We start from the raw sequence: 17,937 nt of genomic DNA on the forward strand, positions 1-17,937 counted from the left end.
TAGCCAGGTCCAGGAAGTGAAGAGACTCCCATACAGGATAAACACAAGGAGAAACATGCTGAGACACATAGTAATCAAACTGACAAAAATTAAAGACAAAGAAAAATTATTGAAAGCAGCAAGGGAAAAATGACAAATAACATACAAGGGAACTCCCATATAAGGTTAACAGCTGATTTCTCAGCAGAAACTCTACAAGCCAGAAGGGAGTGGCATGATATATTTAAAGTGATGAAAGGGAAGAACCTACAACCAAGATTACTCTACCTGGCAAGGATCTCATTCAGATTCAATGGAGAAATCAAAAGCTTTACAGACAAGCAAAACCTAAGAGAACTCAGCACCACCAAACCAGCTCTACAACAAATGCTAAAGGAACTTCTCTAACTGGGAAACACAAGAGAAGAAAAGGACCTACAAAAACAAACCCAAAACCATTAATAAAATGGTAATAGGAACATACATAATTACCTTAAACATGAATGGATTAAATGCTTCAACCAAAAGACACAGGCCTGCTGGATGGATACAAAAACAAGACCCATATATATGCTGTCTACAAGAGACCCACTTCAGACCTACGGACACGTACAGACTGAAAGTGAGGAGATGGAAAAAGATATCCCATGCAAATGGAAATCAAAAGAAAGCTGGAGTAGCAATGTTCATATCAGATAAAATAGACTTTAAAATAAAGAACGTTACAAGAGACAAGGAAGGACACTACATAATGATCAAGGGATCAGTCCAAGAAGATATAACAATTATAAATATATATGCACCCAACATAGGAGCACCTCAATACATAAGGCAACTGCTAACAGCTCTAAAAGAGGGAATTGACAGCAACACAATCATAGTGGGGGACTTTAACACCTTACTTACACCAATGGACAGATCATCCAGAGAGAAAATTAATAAGGAAACATAAGCTTTAAATGACACTATAGACCGGATAGATTTAATTGATATTTATAGGACATTCCATCCAAAAAGAGCAGATTACACTTTCTTCTCAAGTGCACACGTAACATTCTCCAGGACTGATCACATCTTGGGTCACAAATCAAGCTTTGGTAAACTTAAGAAAACTGAAATCATATGAAGCATCTTTTCTGACCACAATGCTATGAGATTAGAAATCAATTACAGGGGGAAAAAATGTAAAAAACACAAACACATGGAGGCTAAACAATATGTTACTAAATAACCGAGAGATCACTGAAGAAATCAAAGAGGAAATTTAAAAATACCTAAAGACAAACTACAATGAAAACACGACAATCCAAAACCTATGGGATGCAGCAAAAGCAGTTCTAAGAGGGAAGTTTATAGCAATACAAGCCTACCTCAAGAAACATCTCAAATAAACAACCAAAGGTGTAACCTTACACCTTACACCTAAAGGAACTAGAGAAAGAAGAACAAACAACACCCAAAGTTAGTAGAAGGAAAGAAATCATAAAGATTAGAGCAGAAATAAATGAAATAGAAACAAAGAAAACAATAGCAAAGATCAATAAAACTAAAAGCTGGTTCTTTGAGAAGATAAACAAAATTGATAAACCTTTAGCCAGACTCATCAAGAAAAAGAGGGAGCTTCCCTGGTGGCACAGTGGTTGAGAGTCCACCTGCCGATGCAGGGGACATGGGTTCGTGCCCCGGTCCGGGAAGATCCCACATGCCACGGAGCAGCTAGGCCCATGAGCCATGGCCGCTGACCTGCGCGTCCGGAGCCTGTGCTCCACAATGGGAGAGGCCACAACAGTGAGAGTCCCATGTACGGCAAAAAAGAAAAAAAAAAAAAAGAAAAAGAAAAAGAGGGAAAGGACTCAAATCAGTAAAATTAGAAAGGAAAAAGGAGAAGTTAGAACAGACACCGCAGAAATACAAAGCATCCTAAGAGACTACTACAAGCAACTCTATGCCAGTAAAATGGACAACCTGGAAGAAATGGACAAATTCTTAGAGAAGTATAACCTCCCAGGACTGAACCAGGCAGAAACAGAAAATATGAACAGACCAATCACAAGTAATGAAATTGAAACTGTGATTAAAAATCTTCCAACAGCACCGCGATGAAGAGTGGCCCCCACTTGCCACAACTAGAGAAAGTCCTCGCACAGAAATGAAGAGCCAACACAGTCAAAAATAAATAAGTAAATAAATAAAAAGCCAAGCATTTGAAGCCCTTTAAAAAATAAATAAAAATAAAAAAATAAAAAAATAAATCTTCCAACAGGGCTTCCCTGGTGGCGCAGTGGTTGAGAGTCCGCCTGCCGATGCAGGGGACGCGTGTTTGTGCCGCGGTCCATGAGGATCCTACATGCTGCGGAGCGGCTGGGCCCATGAGCCATGGCCACTGAGCCTGCGCGTCCGGAGCCTGTGCTCCACAATGGGAGGGGCCACAGCCATGAGAGGCCCGCGTACTGAAAAAAAAAAAAAAAAAAAAAATCTTCCAACAAACAAAAGTCCAGGACCAGATGGCTTCACAGGTGAATTCTCTCAAACATTTAGAGAAGAGCTAACACCCATCCTTCTCAAACTCTTCCAAAAAATTGCAGAGGAAGGACCACTCCCAAACTCATTCTATGAGGCCACCATCACCCTGATACCAAAACCAGACAAAGATCCTACAAAAAAAGAAAATGACAGACCAATATCACTGATGAATATAGATGCAAAAATCCTCAACAAAATACTAGCAAACAGAATCCAACAGCACATTAAAAGGATCATACACCATGATCAAGTGGGATTTATCCCAGGGATGCAAGATTCTTCAATATATGCAAATCAATCAATGTGATACACCATATTAACAAATTGAAGAATAAAAACCATATGATCATCTCAATAGATGCAGAAAAAAGCTTTTCACAAAATTCAACACCCATTTATGATAGACACTCTCCAGAAAGTGGGCATAGAGGGAACCTACCTCAACATAATAAAGGCCATATACGACAAACCCACAGGAAACATCATTCTCAATGGTGAAAAACTGAAAACATTTCCTCTAAGATCAGGAAAAAGACAATGATGTCCACTCTCACCGTTATTATTCAGCATAGCTTTGGAAGTCCTAGCCACAGCAATCAGAGAAGAAAAAGAAATAAAAGGAATACAAATTGGAAAAGAAGAAGTAAAACTCTCACTGTTTGCAGATGACATGATACTATACATAGAGAATCCTAAATATGCCACCAGAAAACTACTAGAGCTAATCAATGAATTTGGTAAAGTCGCAGGATACAAAATTAATGCACAGAAATCTCTTGCATTCCTATACACTAATGATGAAAAATTTGAAACAGAAATTAAGGAAACACTCCCATTTACCATTGCAACAAAAATAATAAAATGCCTAGGAATAAACCTACCTAGAGAGACAAAAGACCTGTAGACAGAAAACTGTAAACACTGATGAAAGAAATTAAAGATGATACCAACAGAAGGAGAGATATACCAAGTTCTTGGATTGGAAGAATCAATATTGTGAAAATGACTATACTACCCAAAGCAATCTACAAGTTCAATGCAATCCCTATCAAATTACCAATGGCATTTTTTACAGAACTAGGACAAAAAATCTTAAATTTTGTAGGGAGACACAAAATACCCCAAACAGCCAAATCAGTCTTGAAGGAAAAAAACAGAGCTGGAGGAATCAGACTTCCTGACTTCAGACTATACTACAAAGCTACAGTAATCAAGACAACATGGTACTGGCACAAAAACAGAAACATAGATCAATGGAACAAGATAGAAAGCCCAGAGATAAACCCACGCACCTATGGTCAATTAATCTATGACAAAGGAGGCAAGAATATACAATGGAGAAAAGACAGTCTCTTCAATAAGTGGTGCTGGGAAAACTGGAGAGCTACATGTAAAAGAATGAAATTAGAACACTCCATGACACCATACACAAAAATAAACTCAAAATGGATTCGAGACCTAAATGTAAGCCCAGACACTATAAAACTCTTAGAGGAAAACATAGGAAGAACACTCTTTGACATACATCACGGCAAGACTTTGTTTGATCTATCTCCTAAGGTAATGGAAATAAAATAAAAAATAAACAGGGGCTTCCCTGGTGGCGCAGTGGTTGAGAGTCCGCCTACCGATGCAGGGGACATGGGTTCATGCCCCGGTCCAGGAAGATCCCACATGCCGCGGAGCGGCTGGGCCCGTGAGCCATGGCTACTGAGCCTGTGCATCCGGAGCCTGTGCTCCGCAACGGGAGAGGCTGCAACAGTGAGAGGCCCACGTACCGCAAAAACAAAAAACAAACAAACAAAAAAATAAACAAATGGGACCTAATGAAACTTAAAAGTTTTTGCAAGCAAAGGAAACTACAAACAAGATGAAAAGACAATCCTCAGAATAGGAGAAAATATTAGCAAATGAATCAACAGACAAAGGATTAATCTCCAAAATATATAAACAGCTCATGCGGCGTAATATTAAAAACACAAACAACCCAATCAAAAAATGGGCAGAAGACCTAAATAGACATTTCTCCAAAGAAGACATACAGATCGCCAAGAAGCACATGAAAAGATGCTCAACATCACTAATTATTAGAGAAATGCAAATCAAAACTACAATGAGGTATCCCCTCACACAAGTTAGAATGGGCATCATCAGAAAAGCTACAAACAACAAATGCTGGAGAGGGTGTGGAGAAAAGGGAACCCTCTTGCACTGTTGGTGGGAATGTAATTGATATAGCCACTATGGAGAACAGTATAGAGGTTTCTTAAAAAACTAAAAATAAAATTACCATATGACCCAGCAATCCCACTACTGGGCATATACCCTGAGAAAACCATAATTCAAAAAGACACATGCACCTCAATGTTCATTGCAGCACTATTTACAATAGTCAGGTCATGGAAGCAACCTAAATGCCCATCGACAGACAAATGGATAAAGAAGTTGTGGTACATATGTACAATGGAATATTACTCAGTCATAAAAAGGAATGAAAGTGGGTCATTTGTAGAGAAGTGGATGGATCTAGAGACTGTCATACAGAGTGAAGTAAGTCAGAAAGAGAAAAACAAGTATCCTATATTAACGCACATATGTGGAACCTAGAAAAAATGGTACAGATGAACCAGTTTGCAGGGCAGAAATAGAGATACAGATGTAGAGAACAAACGTATGGACACCAAGGGGGGAAACTGGAGGGGGTGGTGGTGTTGGGATGAATTGGGAGATTTTGATTGATATATATACACTACTATGTATAAAATAGATAACTAATAAGAACCTGCTGTATAAAAAATAAATAAAATTCCAAAAAGAAAAAAAAAATGGTCTTCAGACCTCCCAGACTCTCAGATCTCTCAGCACTAGTCCCTACCCATTGTTTTGTTTTTTGGGTTTTTTTGCGGTACACGGGCCTCTCACTGTTGTGGCCTCTCCCATTGCGGAGCACAGGCTCCGGACGCGCAGGCCCAGCGGCCATGGCTCACGGGCCCAGCCGCTCCGCCGCACGTGGGATCCTCCCGGACTGGGGCACGAACCCGTGTCCCCTGCATCGGCAGGCGGACTCTCAACCACTGCACCACCAGGGAAGCCCCCCACCCATTGTTTTATATCCACCGTTGAGGTTCACATAAGGAGGCATGGGGTTGCCATAAGATGGCCATTTATAGGCCTAGAGATCTCTATTCGGCATGCATTCGGAGGAAATCTAGGGCTATAGCAAGGTCTTGTTGGAAGATACTTAGAAAAATTGTGGACAATCATTTTTAGGATTAAGGAGCCTGGAGTGAACCAGAAGTAGAATAAGTGATATCTGAAACAGTAAGCTGTCACTTTCTGCAGAAAGTCAAGAGTAGGTCTCTTGATGAGCTGTAAAATCTCAGATTTGTGCTTTGAGAGAGACAGAGGGGTGTGTGTTCCTCCCTGTGCACAGAGAGAACAGTAATCAACCATACAGAGTCTGGATCATTCCAAGAAAGGGCCCAGGAAGCCAGAAGTCAGCTTCAAAGTGTGTGTGTGTGTGTGTGTGTGTGTGTGTGTGATTGGATCTGGGCACATCTGACCCAGAGGAGAACTGATCCCAAGGAAGGATGGGGCGATGAGAAGCATCAGAATATAATACCAAATCCCATCACCAGATACTAAGTGCTTGCTACGAGCAAGACATCATAAGAATCTCTCTAATCAGCGCTGCAACTTGGGGCCCTGAGATCAGCTGTACCAAGTTCTAATTCTTTCATTATCCAAAAAGGAATCAAGTGATACAACCACTGAGAGAGAAAAAAAAGGACTTTAAAAAACTTCCTGCCATTCGCCCAGCGGTGGGTGGTTGCCACAGCTGGTTTAGGTCCCCGACCACTGGGCCCCCTTGTCAGGAGGAGGCAGCCTCCGGGCTGGGGAGAAGGCACTGCCACCTCGGGCGGCCAACATGGTCCCCCGGGACAGTGCACTTCCTGGCCTCGGTTCCCCGCTGAGTTCAGTTTCCGGGGTTCAGGCCCGACTCCCCCTCCTGGTCTCTCTTCTCTCGCTGGGCCGGTTTATCAGGAGAAGATTGTTTTCCAGGGCTAGAAACTGGACTTCTGATGATGTTTGACCCAGCGGCAGCAATAGCAAGCAACGTGATTTCAAAGCTGGGCTCAGCTTTTGTTTCTTCCCTCTTGTAATCACAAAACCCATTTCGGACCAGGAATTCCAATCATGTCTATGATGGTGGTGAGAAAGAAGGTGACACGGAAATGGAAGAAACTCCTAGGCAGGAACATCTTCTGTTGTGATGGCCGCGTGATGATGGCCCGGCAAAAGGGCATCTTCTATTTGACCCTCTTCCTCATTCTGGGGATGTGTACACTCTTCTTCGCCTTTGAATGCCGCTACCTGGCTGTCCAGCTGTCTCCTGCCGTCCCTGTGTTTGCTGCCATGCTCTTCCTTTTCTCCATGGCTACACTGTTGGGGACCAGCTTCAGTGATCCTGGAGTGATCCCTCGGGCCCTCCCAGATGAAGCAGTTTCACAGAAATGGAGATAGAAGGAAAGGGACTTCCCTGGTAGCACAGTGGTTAAGAATCTGCCTGCCAATGCAGGGGACACGGGTTCGAGCCCTGGTCTGGCAAGATCCCACATGCTATGGAGCAACTAAGCCCGTGTGCCACAACTACCGAGCCTGCGCTCTAGAGCCCGTGAGCCACAACTACTGAAGCCCACACGACTAGAGCCCATGCTCTGCAGCAAGAGAAGCCACTGCAGTGAGAAGCTCACGCACCGCAACAAAGAGTAGCCCTTGCTCGCCGCAACTAGAGAAAGCCCATGTGCAGCAACGAAGACCCAATGCAGTCAAAAAAAATAAATAAAAATTTATTTTAAAAAAAAAGAGTAGAAGGAAATATACCAAAATGCATAAATATCCCTGAGTTGAGAGACCGTCGGTGATTTTTTTGTCTTCTATTCATATTTTCTGTTTTTTCCAAATTTTTTACAGTAAGCATATATTACTCTTATTTTTAAATAATTGTTTTTCTGATTCTAAATATTACCAGTCTTTTTTCATGCATATATTTTATTTTTGCAAGGTAAAATCCTTTATGCATGCTTCTTTTTAGCATACATTTTCATTTTTCAGTATGTTGTGAATATTTTCCTGTCATCATTTAAAATGTGTACATCATTTGAAATGGCTGCATAATATTCCATCCCATGCATGTATCATAATGTACTTAATCAACCTCCTATTATGATACTGAGGTTATTTTCAGTCTTTCACTATTAAAAGGGACGTCTGTGACCAAAAAACTCCAAAAAACAAAAAACAACAACAACAACAAAAACTTCTTCCCTCTCTGATTTGTGGCTGTGTGTTTTTAAGACTCAGGATATATATTTTCCTGTCCAATTGTTTTCCTATACTCCTTTCTGACTTTTGAAGAAATAGAGAAGCTTGAAAACATAGCCAGCCTACTTAGACAATGTTCACAGCCATGTGGGTTCTGCAGAACAATCCAGAAAATCCAAAACATGAACCAAATTCTGTTTTTAGGAATGATCACCTCAAAAGGGAGTCCAAAAGCAAAATGGGCTTCAGAGTTCTAATTTAACATTTCCTATCATGATTGGTTCATGATGGGATTTGGAGGTGACAGTGGAAGGTATAGGGCAGTGAGAAAGGGGTACTTGATACAAGCTTTCTTTATCTGTTGAAAGATGACCAGAGATCTATGGTATAATTTTGCAGCGGGGCTAGGAAAGAAATGCCATCCATAATGCATTCATTTAAAGAACCTGCTAGCATACTCTCCAATTCAGGAGACAAGACATGACACTTACAGAACAGTTCAAGGAAATGATGGAGCGGTCGTGTTCTTAAGTGACAAAAAGGTGGAGTATAAATGACTAGAGCACTAGCCTCTGAGTTAAGAGCCCAGAGATCTAGACCCAGGATAGCCACCATCTTTTGTGGTCCAAGACCAGTCCCAGCTTCCCTCAGCCTGAGTGTCCTCCTCTGTCCAAAGAGAGATTTGAGTGTTAGAGAAATTCTGAGGATCCTTCCAATTCCAACATTTGGACAGTAAATAAAGAGCTTGGGGATTCAGAGGAGAGAGCACTGGTATGGAGCCTAAGAAATGCCTTCTGAGGTGAGACTGAGGTCTATTTGCCTGCCATGGCCCCCTTGCTGGGGGAGTCGCTCCTGTCAGGACACTGAGCTCACAGGTAAGGGGTTGCCTCCAAAACTCCCCTTCCAGTAACTCCTTAAGAACGGAAGGAGTGCCACAGTTTCCCCAAGTGACTCTGTGGGACCAGCTCTCCATCATACTTGCAGGGTCCCATATTCTGAAAGGGAAACAGAAGGGGAACTAACTTGTTGAAACTGACTATGTGCCAGGCACTTTGCACAGGGAATCTTTCCAAAGGTATCTCATTTACTCCTCCCAGGGTTCTGGGGAGGTTGATCAGATTATCCCAGTTATAGAGATGAGGCAACAAAAGTTCAGAGAGGTTAAAATGCCTACCCAGTCACACAGCAATAATGTGCCAAGGCAGGGATCCAAGCATAGATTTACACCTCATTGTTCCTGTTTTTATCCAGTCATCCTGATGCATGAGCTCCCTGTTGTCCCCTAAATCAAACCTAATGTCCTTCAACAATGCATAGACCTTCAGGAGTCTGCTGTACCTCCAGCTTCCAGCCTGTGTGTTGGGGCCCAGCCTCTCTGCCTGCTGCTTGCACCGTGCCTCCCATTAAGCTGCCTGCCAGCCTTCTGGCTACCCATCACATGTGCACCTTGCTCACCGCCAAGATCAAAACTCACCACTTTTAGGAGGTCTTCTCTGAATTCACATATCTAAATATATATAGTATGTTTTTCCACAAAGGACTTGACAAAGTTTATAAAGATAGATGCAATAGTAAAACCATAAAATATAAATACATTAAAGCTGCTTTTTCTGCATGGTTCTGTTCACCTTAGAGCAGTGGTCCCCAGCGTTTTTGGTGCCAGGGACCGGTTTCATGGAAGACAATTTTTCCACCAATAGGGGCGGGGATGGTTCAGACAGTAATTCGAGCGATGGGGAGCCGTGGGGAGCCATGGGGAGCCGTGGGGAGCGGCAGATGAAGATTTGCTCTCTTGTTGCTCACCTCCTGCTGTGCCGCCCTCTGGGGTTGAGGACCCCTGCCTTAGAGCATTCTTTCCTCAGCCTGTAGCACTCATGTATCGATACGCTTCAGAGGAGGCCAAGATGGAATCACTAACTTCTTGAGAATCCTCCGCCCCTTTGGGTTCCCAAAGAGCATGCAACCCTGCTCACTGCACGTTGCTATGCTCACTGCATTCTCGTTCTTACTGTAGAAAGAGCTCACGACAGGCCCTGCAGTAGCCAGGTGCATGACTGGGGTCTTCCTGTCTGCCTCATTCCCCCCTATGAGGGAAGAGATGGCTGTGAGCCATTCATTCACCTCCTGACCCCCTGGAATGCACATTCCAGGGATTGACCAGGTGTGATTTGTAGCCAAAGCATCAAACCAAACAAAGAGAACCAGGTGGTGCCCTGGGCTATGTGGGCAAGTTGCTGAGTAGCCAATCACAGGCAGCATCTTGCTATCCCCAGGTTACACCCTGCCCACCCAGGCCAGGGTCAATGTGACGTCAGAGGCAGGGCCCTCTGTGGTACTCAGACTAATCATCTCTTCTTGACCTGTGACTAGCCATCCTAGGGCCTCAGTGCCACATGGGGTATGCAAGAGAACACAGAAGTTAGGCAAACACAACCTGCTTCCAAAGTACCCCATCAGTCCACAGCAAACTTACCTTAATTTATCAATTACAGTCTGCCCGTAATCAGAACTGTCAAATGCCTTTTCAAACTGTGGAGAAAAAGAACAGAATTAAGAACAACTACAAAGAGAGGGGGAAAGTGATATTACATCTAGGTTTTAACATAAATCCATTTCTAAACTCATTTATGTAACTATAACACAACAAATTATTTATTCTTTCCATGCGCTCTAATACCTTTCAGTAATTTTTGCTGTAACATAGGAAGATTATGATATAATTCAGAGCCACCCAGGAAAAAGATGGAAACCTGAAGCACCCAGCCAAATCAATACTCTTAAAAATAACGTGACTGACTTGTTTTGTCTTTTCAAAGTTACTGTTAGACTTACATATATGCATGCTTTATACACTCATCAGTTTACCTAAGGAAGACTTAAATGCCTACCTTACCAAGGCATCATGCCTGAGACATAGAGATTACCAAGATGGGCAGACCCAGCTTCTGATCAAATAAGAGGTTACACCATGAAGTTGAGAGAGGTAAGTGACAGAGAGAGTAGAATCTACCGTGGAGGTTCAAAGAAACTCTCATCTAGTCGCAGAGAACCAGAGAGGGCTTCATAGAAGAGATGGGCTGTAAAGCATTTCAGTAGGTAGTGCGGGGCCAGGAAGTGGAAGAAGGAGCAGCCCACACCAATGCTCAGAAGCAGTGTGCCTCAGAAGGCAGCAGGCTGAGGTGCCAAACTTCTCTGCTTAGCTTTTGCAAAATTTAACTGCTTTGAACCTCACTTTCTCATTGGAAAATTTGAGATAGCAGTAATTCCCACCACATAGGGCTATCATGCGTAGAAAGTGAGATAGAATATATGATACATGGCTTTGTGAGCTGGAAGGGGCTCCAGCACAGGTAGATCTTCTTAGGCCTGAGTTGCGTTCCAAGAGCAGAGACAATTCTAGATACTTGTTAAGAAGTGGCCAGAGATTAAGCTGGGACCTCTGGCAGGGGTGAGGTGGAGGTAGGATGGGGGTCTCAATTAGAACATAAGTTCTTTGATGCCAAGAATGGGGTTCGTTTTCTCTTTCTTATGACACCCCCCTACCGCCTGCCACCTGCCCATCCCCATGCCTATTCCATAGCACTCAGCGCAGGGCAATCCCTAGGAAACACTCAACAAACACCAGTTGACCGATGATTGAATGACTTAACTGTGAAAGACATGACCTTGGACATGTCTTCCTCTCTTTGGACCCCATCTCCATATTTATTACACGAATGTTGAACTGGGTTGGTGCAAATTTTTTTATTATATAATCCAAGAATTTTATTATTTTTCTCCCATGGGGACCCCACATTTAAAAAAATCATGGCAACCAATGTCATTTAAAAAGATGTTAAATCATTTCTCTTTTATTCTAGTCAAATTCAAATACATTTGATGCTCTAGTTAGTCTGGGCAACCTTGTATCCAGAATATGTCCATATTCCTTCTAATTCTTTTACATATAAGGAAGAGCTGGTATTTCTGTAAACAATCAGGGCCCTGGGAATCTACTTAGGAACAGGATCACTGGATGACCTCCAAGGTTCTATCCAGCTCCCCTACTGACCACTTTTTGCACTTTTAATTTTCTTAATCCCAAAAAATGAGATTGCAAAATTGGCATCTGGCATAGGAAAAAGGTCTTCCATTTTTTTTCTTCTATCAGGTCACCCTTTGAGGATTTGCAGATATACACCTCTCAGTCTGAAGGGCTGCAGGACTGGGCAGGAGGGCAGGAACCATGCTAACAGGCCTGCCCAGACCTCATTGCACAACAGAGCCAGCAGGGAAGAAGAAGCAGCCCTGAGGTCAGGCAGGTCTGGGTTCAAATCCCCCGTCCTCACTCATCAGCTGGGTGTCCTTCAGTCAGTTACTTAGCCTTCCTGATCCTTGACTGTTATTCTGTACTTTCTGGTCCATTTTCATGGCCACTGTGCTTCCTGGGCCCCCATTAAGACGTTAGTTTTTTAAAGTGTTTCTCCAAGAGAACCCTCTTGCACTGTTGGTGGGAATGTGAATTGGTACAGCCACTTTGGAGAACAATATGCAGGTTCCTTAAAAAACTAAAAATAGAACTACCCATACGACCCAGCAATCCCACTACTGGCCATATACCCTGAGAAACCATAATTCAAAAAGAGTCATGTACCACAATGTTCATTGCAGCTCTATTTACAATAGCCAGGACATGGAAGCAATCTAAGTGTCCATCGACAGATGAATGAATAAAGAAGATGTGGCACATATATACAACGGAATATTACTCAGCCATGAAAAGAAACGAAATTGAGTTATCTGTAGTGAGGTGGATGGACCTAGAGACTGTCATACAGAGTGAAGTAAGTCAGAAAGAGAAAAACAAATACCGTCTGCTAACACATATATATGGAATCTAAAAAAAATAAATGGTTCTGATGAACCTAGGGGCAGGACAGGAATAAAGACGCAGACGTAGAGAATGGACTTGAGGACATGGGAAGGGGGAAGGGGGAAGGGTAAGCTGGGACGAATTGAGAGAGTGGCATGGACTTATATATACTACCAAAATTAAAATAGATAGCTAGTGGGAAGCAGCTGCATAGCACTAGAGCAGTGGGATAGGGAGGGTGGGAGGGAGGGAGATGCAAGAGGGAGGAGATACGGGGATATATGTATATGTATAGCTGGTTCACTTTGTTATAAAGCAGAAACTAACACACCATTGTAGAGCAATTATACTCCAATAAAGATGTCAAAAAAAATTAAAAATAAAGTGTTTCTCCACCTAGAGTTCTAAGACATATTTCCAAGCTAACATTTTTCCCTTCAAAACTAAATTTTGAGAAACACTGGCTGGACACCCTCTCTAAGACCTTCCAGGTCTGACATCTGTGGTTCCAGAATAGAGAGCTCCATCTCTTTCACGTCGACACACTCACAAGAATCAAAATGAGATGAAGTTGTTGCTCATTTCGACATTTTTGACAATGGCAAAAAGAAGTAACATATAATTCAGATGGAGTTCCTCTTCCAGACATTAAAAAAGCCAGAAGAGTATGCAAATTTGATTGTAAAAAGGAAAAAAAAAATCATCTTTAATTTTTTTTCTCTTCAATTCTATGGAAGGAATTTATTTTAAAACAGCATTACATTTCTCTGTCCACTTAAAAATATTTAAGAATATTTCTGTATGAATGAGTACGGCATGGCTGGAGGTGGCTTCTCAAGGCCCTCTGCTGTGCCAGATGTTACCCCTCCAGGTGCAGGATGACGGTGAGTACCCAGGGGCCCAGAGGAGGAGCCTGGGCAACCAGGAAGCAGTGGCCCCCAGGAGTTTGGAACAGCTGTTTACAAACCAATAAGCATGCATTTCACTGCTTGATCCACCGGTACAGCTGTACCAGCATGTACCACCCGAATACCAGTCTACACTCTACAAGTCAGTGTTAGAATAAAGAATATTTAGAGAGGAAGGATGTTTGGAAAATACTTACAAATCTAGTAATGTTAAAGTATAATTCCTGATAGGCCACAGAATTTCTATCTTCTAAGTCAGATGTAGGTGATATATTGGCCATAATCGTACCAGGGAATATCTTTCCTGAAATTCAAGCAGAATCTCTCTGTGATATTTAATGTAAAGAATGCTACATAATATTCTATGAAATACATCTTTCCTTCATTGATGCAGTCATTTTTTGTTTTCAGTGCTTTTAATTATTTAAGAGGGAAAAAAACAGTTGCAAAGAACATTTTCGTGCACAAACCTTTCTACATATGGAGTCATTTACTTAGAGTGGATCCCCAGAAATGAGAGTATTAGTGCTAAAAACAGGAACATTCTTTTGGCTTTGGGGATATCTCTAATTTCTGTGGCCAACACAATGCATTCATTTCCTGTACAGTTGGTCTGTTCTGGCAAGGAGGGATATTTCTCATTCATAAAACAGACAAAAACATGGAACTCAGGAAACAGCCTTGGACTTTCATAGCGCCCAGCTGATATAACCAAAAAAGTATAGGGTCGATTTGCTCTTAAAGTTCATTTCCAGAGCTGAGAGGCTCTCAAGTCTCCAAAAATAGGGTTTGCTGTTATAGAACAAGCAAATCCTATGACAGAGAACTAACCAAGGTCAGAGACCAGGTTCCTGGTTCGTCTGACTCTGTGGTTTTAGGAAATCACCTTATTCTGCATCAGTGTCCCCATGTAATAGCACCACTTTGTATTTATGCAGCCTGTGTACTTTTCCAGGGACTCCGACATCTATCATTCTCATTTTGACCCCGTGGCACCGTTCCCTTGCACAGTTTAAGTGAAGGGACCCATCTACTCCCGTACCTCTAGGACTAGCTCACAAATCTGAATGTCTATTTCCTTTCCCACTAGGTTCCATCGAGATAAAGACAGGAAGCATTTTTCTACTTGGCTGGTCTTTGTTGCCTCCAAATTTTCCTCTAACTTTAGTATTCTGGAAGCTCTTTTTGCCGTTATTTTAAGTTTTCTACTCCACTTAGGTCTGAGGTGCAGCTCTCCATGATTCATCCTTTGTAACTCACCTTTCTCGCATGTATGAGAGTTATAGTAATACCCTTCTGAACACAGGCAAAACCGGCTATCATGCAGATTAACACATGAAGAATCACCCTTACAGGGATCCTCTTGGCAAGGGCTTCTGGAACCTGAGATACAGTAGAAAGAGATTAAAAATCCATAGGATAACAACAAATAACACCAAGAAACATACTTTTAAATCTCCTGGGCTCTTTCTATTCCTTGGCTGTGTTACTCCAGGGCACACCCTTAGAACAACTGAAACAAATACATATTTTCTTATGTTTCTAGGAAGTTTGTTGCTAAAATTCTAGAGCCAAGTGCTTGTCAACAGTAAAGGTCAGAGGTTGGTGGGTAAGAGTCTGCTCAGACAGAGACAGCAGTCTTCTAACTCCAAGGAGTAAAGAAATCCTTTGGACCTCAAGGATCCTCCAGAACCTTCATGTCTGGTTCTCTAACACTAGGTAGAACTCTCCAAAACCATTTTAGAGAAAGCATCGTATTTTTTTTTGAAGATATGTATAATTGACTTACAGGGAAGACCAGGCCAAAAGCTCCCCAAAGAAACTAGATATTGTATTCTGGTTAGCATACATGGTATACAGACCCATGAGGAAAGGCAAGGGAGAGTAAGGGAACAGTGTGGATTAACTCAGTGATGATTCTAAGAGGAAGTGATGAACGGTCATTCTACTCTCTGGCTTTCTGAGTGGATGACCTGAATAAATGGAGAGAAGAATATTACAATGGTTTCTACACCACTGGCCAGGACTCCTAGACAGTCAGCATCTTTCTTATCTTTGGAGAACTGACGGGATCCAAGAAGGGAAGTTAGGTCAGTGGCCAAATGGTGATCTTGGCTAGCCATTTCCTTTATCTCTGTCAAATGAAACGATCCTGAGCTTTGATTTCAGAATAGATCAAGTGACTGACAACCTTCAGAGCTGTCTTAAGATTCTTATAATCCTGTAGGTGCAAAGCGTTGCTTAAAAAAAAAAAAAAAAAGAGACTACATATGAGGTATGATGTGTATAACATTGTCTCTTTCTTATTGACATATAGTTGATTTACAATATTACATTAGTTTCAAGTATACAGTCCAGTGATTCAGTATTTTTAGAGATTATACCACATTATAAGTTATTACAAGATAATGGCTATAATTCCCTGTGCTATATAATATATCATTGTTGCTTATCTATTTTATACATAGTAGTTTTTGTCTGTTAATCCCATACCCCTAATTTGTGCCTCTCCCCTTTGGTAACCGTAAGTTTGTTTTCTCTATCTATGAGTCGGTTTTTGTTTTGCATATACACTCATTTGTATTTTTTTTTAGATTCCACATATAAGTGATTTCATACAGTATTTGTCTTTCTCTGACTTGTTTCACTAAGCATAATATTCTCTAGGTCCGTCCACAATGCTGCAAAAGGCAGAATTTCATTCTTTTTATGGCTGAGTAATATTCTATGATGCACATGTATCTTTTCAAATTGGTGTTTTCATTTCTCTGGATATATACCCAGGAATGGAATCGCTGGATCATGTGGTAAAAACTGAAAATAGAACTACCATATGATCCAGCAATTCCATTCCTGGGTATATAGCCAGAAATAACATGCTCTCTCTTATGATAAAAAAAAAAAAAAAAAAAGGTGGGGGGACCTCCCTGGTGATGCAGTGGTTAAGAATCTGCCTGTCAATGCAGGGGACACGGGTTCGAGCCCTGGTCTGGGAAGATTCCACATGCCGTGGATCAGCTAAGCCCGTGCGCCACAACTACTGAGCCCGTGTGCCACAACTACTGAAGCCCGCGCACCTAGAGCCCGTGCTCTGCAACAAGAGAAGCCACCGCAATGAGAAGCCCGTGCACCGCAACGAAGAGTAGCCCCTGCTCACCACAACTAGAGAAAAGCCTGCATGCAGCAACGAAGACCCAATGCAGCCAAAACTAACTAAATGAATATTTTTTTAAAAGGAGGGGAATACATAGAAACATATAAGTCTATGTGTTTGTATTTGCACAAACACAAAAAACTAGCCACAGAAGTTGCCTCTGGGGAAGAAAACTGGGGGTCTGGGTCCTAGGGGTCTAGGATAGGAGGGAGATTTAGTTTTTACTGCATATACTTTTGCCCCATTTAAGCTTCTTTTTCCATAACTGTGGGCCTAATTGACTTTTATAAAAAATAAATAAAACAGTACTGGTGAGGAGCTCTGATACTGGTTGGGAGTGTAAAATGGTGCGGCCACTTTAGAAGACAGGCAGGCAGCTTCTTACAGAACCAAACATACTCGTAACCATATGACCCCACAAGTGCATGCTTTAGTATTTACTCAGCGTAAATGCTGAGTATTCACTTATTATTTATCAACTTATACCCACTCAAAACCCTGCCAACGAATACTTATAGCCTTTTTCTTCATGACTGCCAAAACCTGGAAGCAACCAAGATGTCCTTCAGTAGGTGAGTGGATAAACAAACTGCTACAGCCAGACAATGGAATATTATTCAGTGTTCAGGCCTTGAAAATTGACATGGAGGAATCTTAAATGCATATTACTAAATAAAAGAAGCTAATCTGAAGTAAAGCTGTCACTGTTTGCAGATGACATGATCCTATACATAGAGAATCCTAAAGATGCTACCAGAAAACTACTAGAGCTAATCAATGAATTTGGTAAAGTGGCAGGATACAAAATTAATGCACAGAAATCTCTGGCATTCCTATATACTAATGATGAAAAATCTGAAAGTGAAATCAAGAAAACACTCCCATTTACCATTGCAACAAAAAGAATAAAATATCTAGGAATAAACCTACCTAAGGAGACAAAAGACCTGTATGCAGAAAAGTATAAGACACTGATGAAAGAAATTAAAGATGATACAAATAGATGGAGAGATATACCATGTTCTTGGATTGGAAGAATCAACATTGTGAAAATGACTCTACTACCAAAAGCAATCTATAGATTCAATGCAATCCCTATCAAACTACCACTGGCATTTTTCACAGAACTAGAACAAAAAATTTTGCAATTTGTATGGAAACACAAAAGACCCCGAATAGCCAAAGCAATCTTGAGA

General features: G+C 41.7%; 1 protein-coding gene across 1 annotated transcript in view; it reads right to left on the reverse strand.

The window, feature by feature from the left end:
• The window catches only part of MUC13 (mucin 13, cell surface associated), a 29,324-nt gene extending 14,362 nt beyond the window's left edge, over positions 1-14,962 (reverse strand). The window contains exons 1-3 of the mRNA XM_060298184.2: positions 14,848-14,962; positions 13,785-13,891; positions 10,301-10,356 (exon numbers count right to left, since the gene is read on the reverse strand). Coding sequence (XP_060154167.1) covers positions 10,301-10,356; positions 13,785-13,868 — 140 coding nt within the window. The 5' untranslated portion in view covers positions 13,869-13,891; positions 14,848-14,962. The remainder of the gene's footprint in view (positions 1-10,300; positions 10,357-13,784; positions 13,892-14,847) is intronic.
• Between the last annotated feature and the right edge of the window lie 2,975 nt (positions 14,963-17,937).

The sequence above is a fragment of the Globicephala melas genome, chromosome 4, assembly GCF_963455315.2.
Source record: "Globicephala melas chromosome 4, mGloMel1.2, whole genome shotgun sequence".
Classification (NCBI taxonomy): Eukaryota; Metazoa; Chordata; class Mammalia; order Artiodactyla; family Delphinidae; genus Globicephala; species Globicephala melas.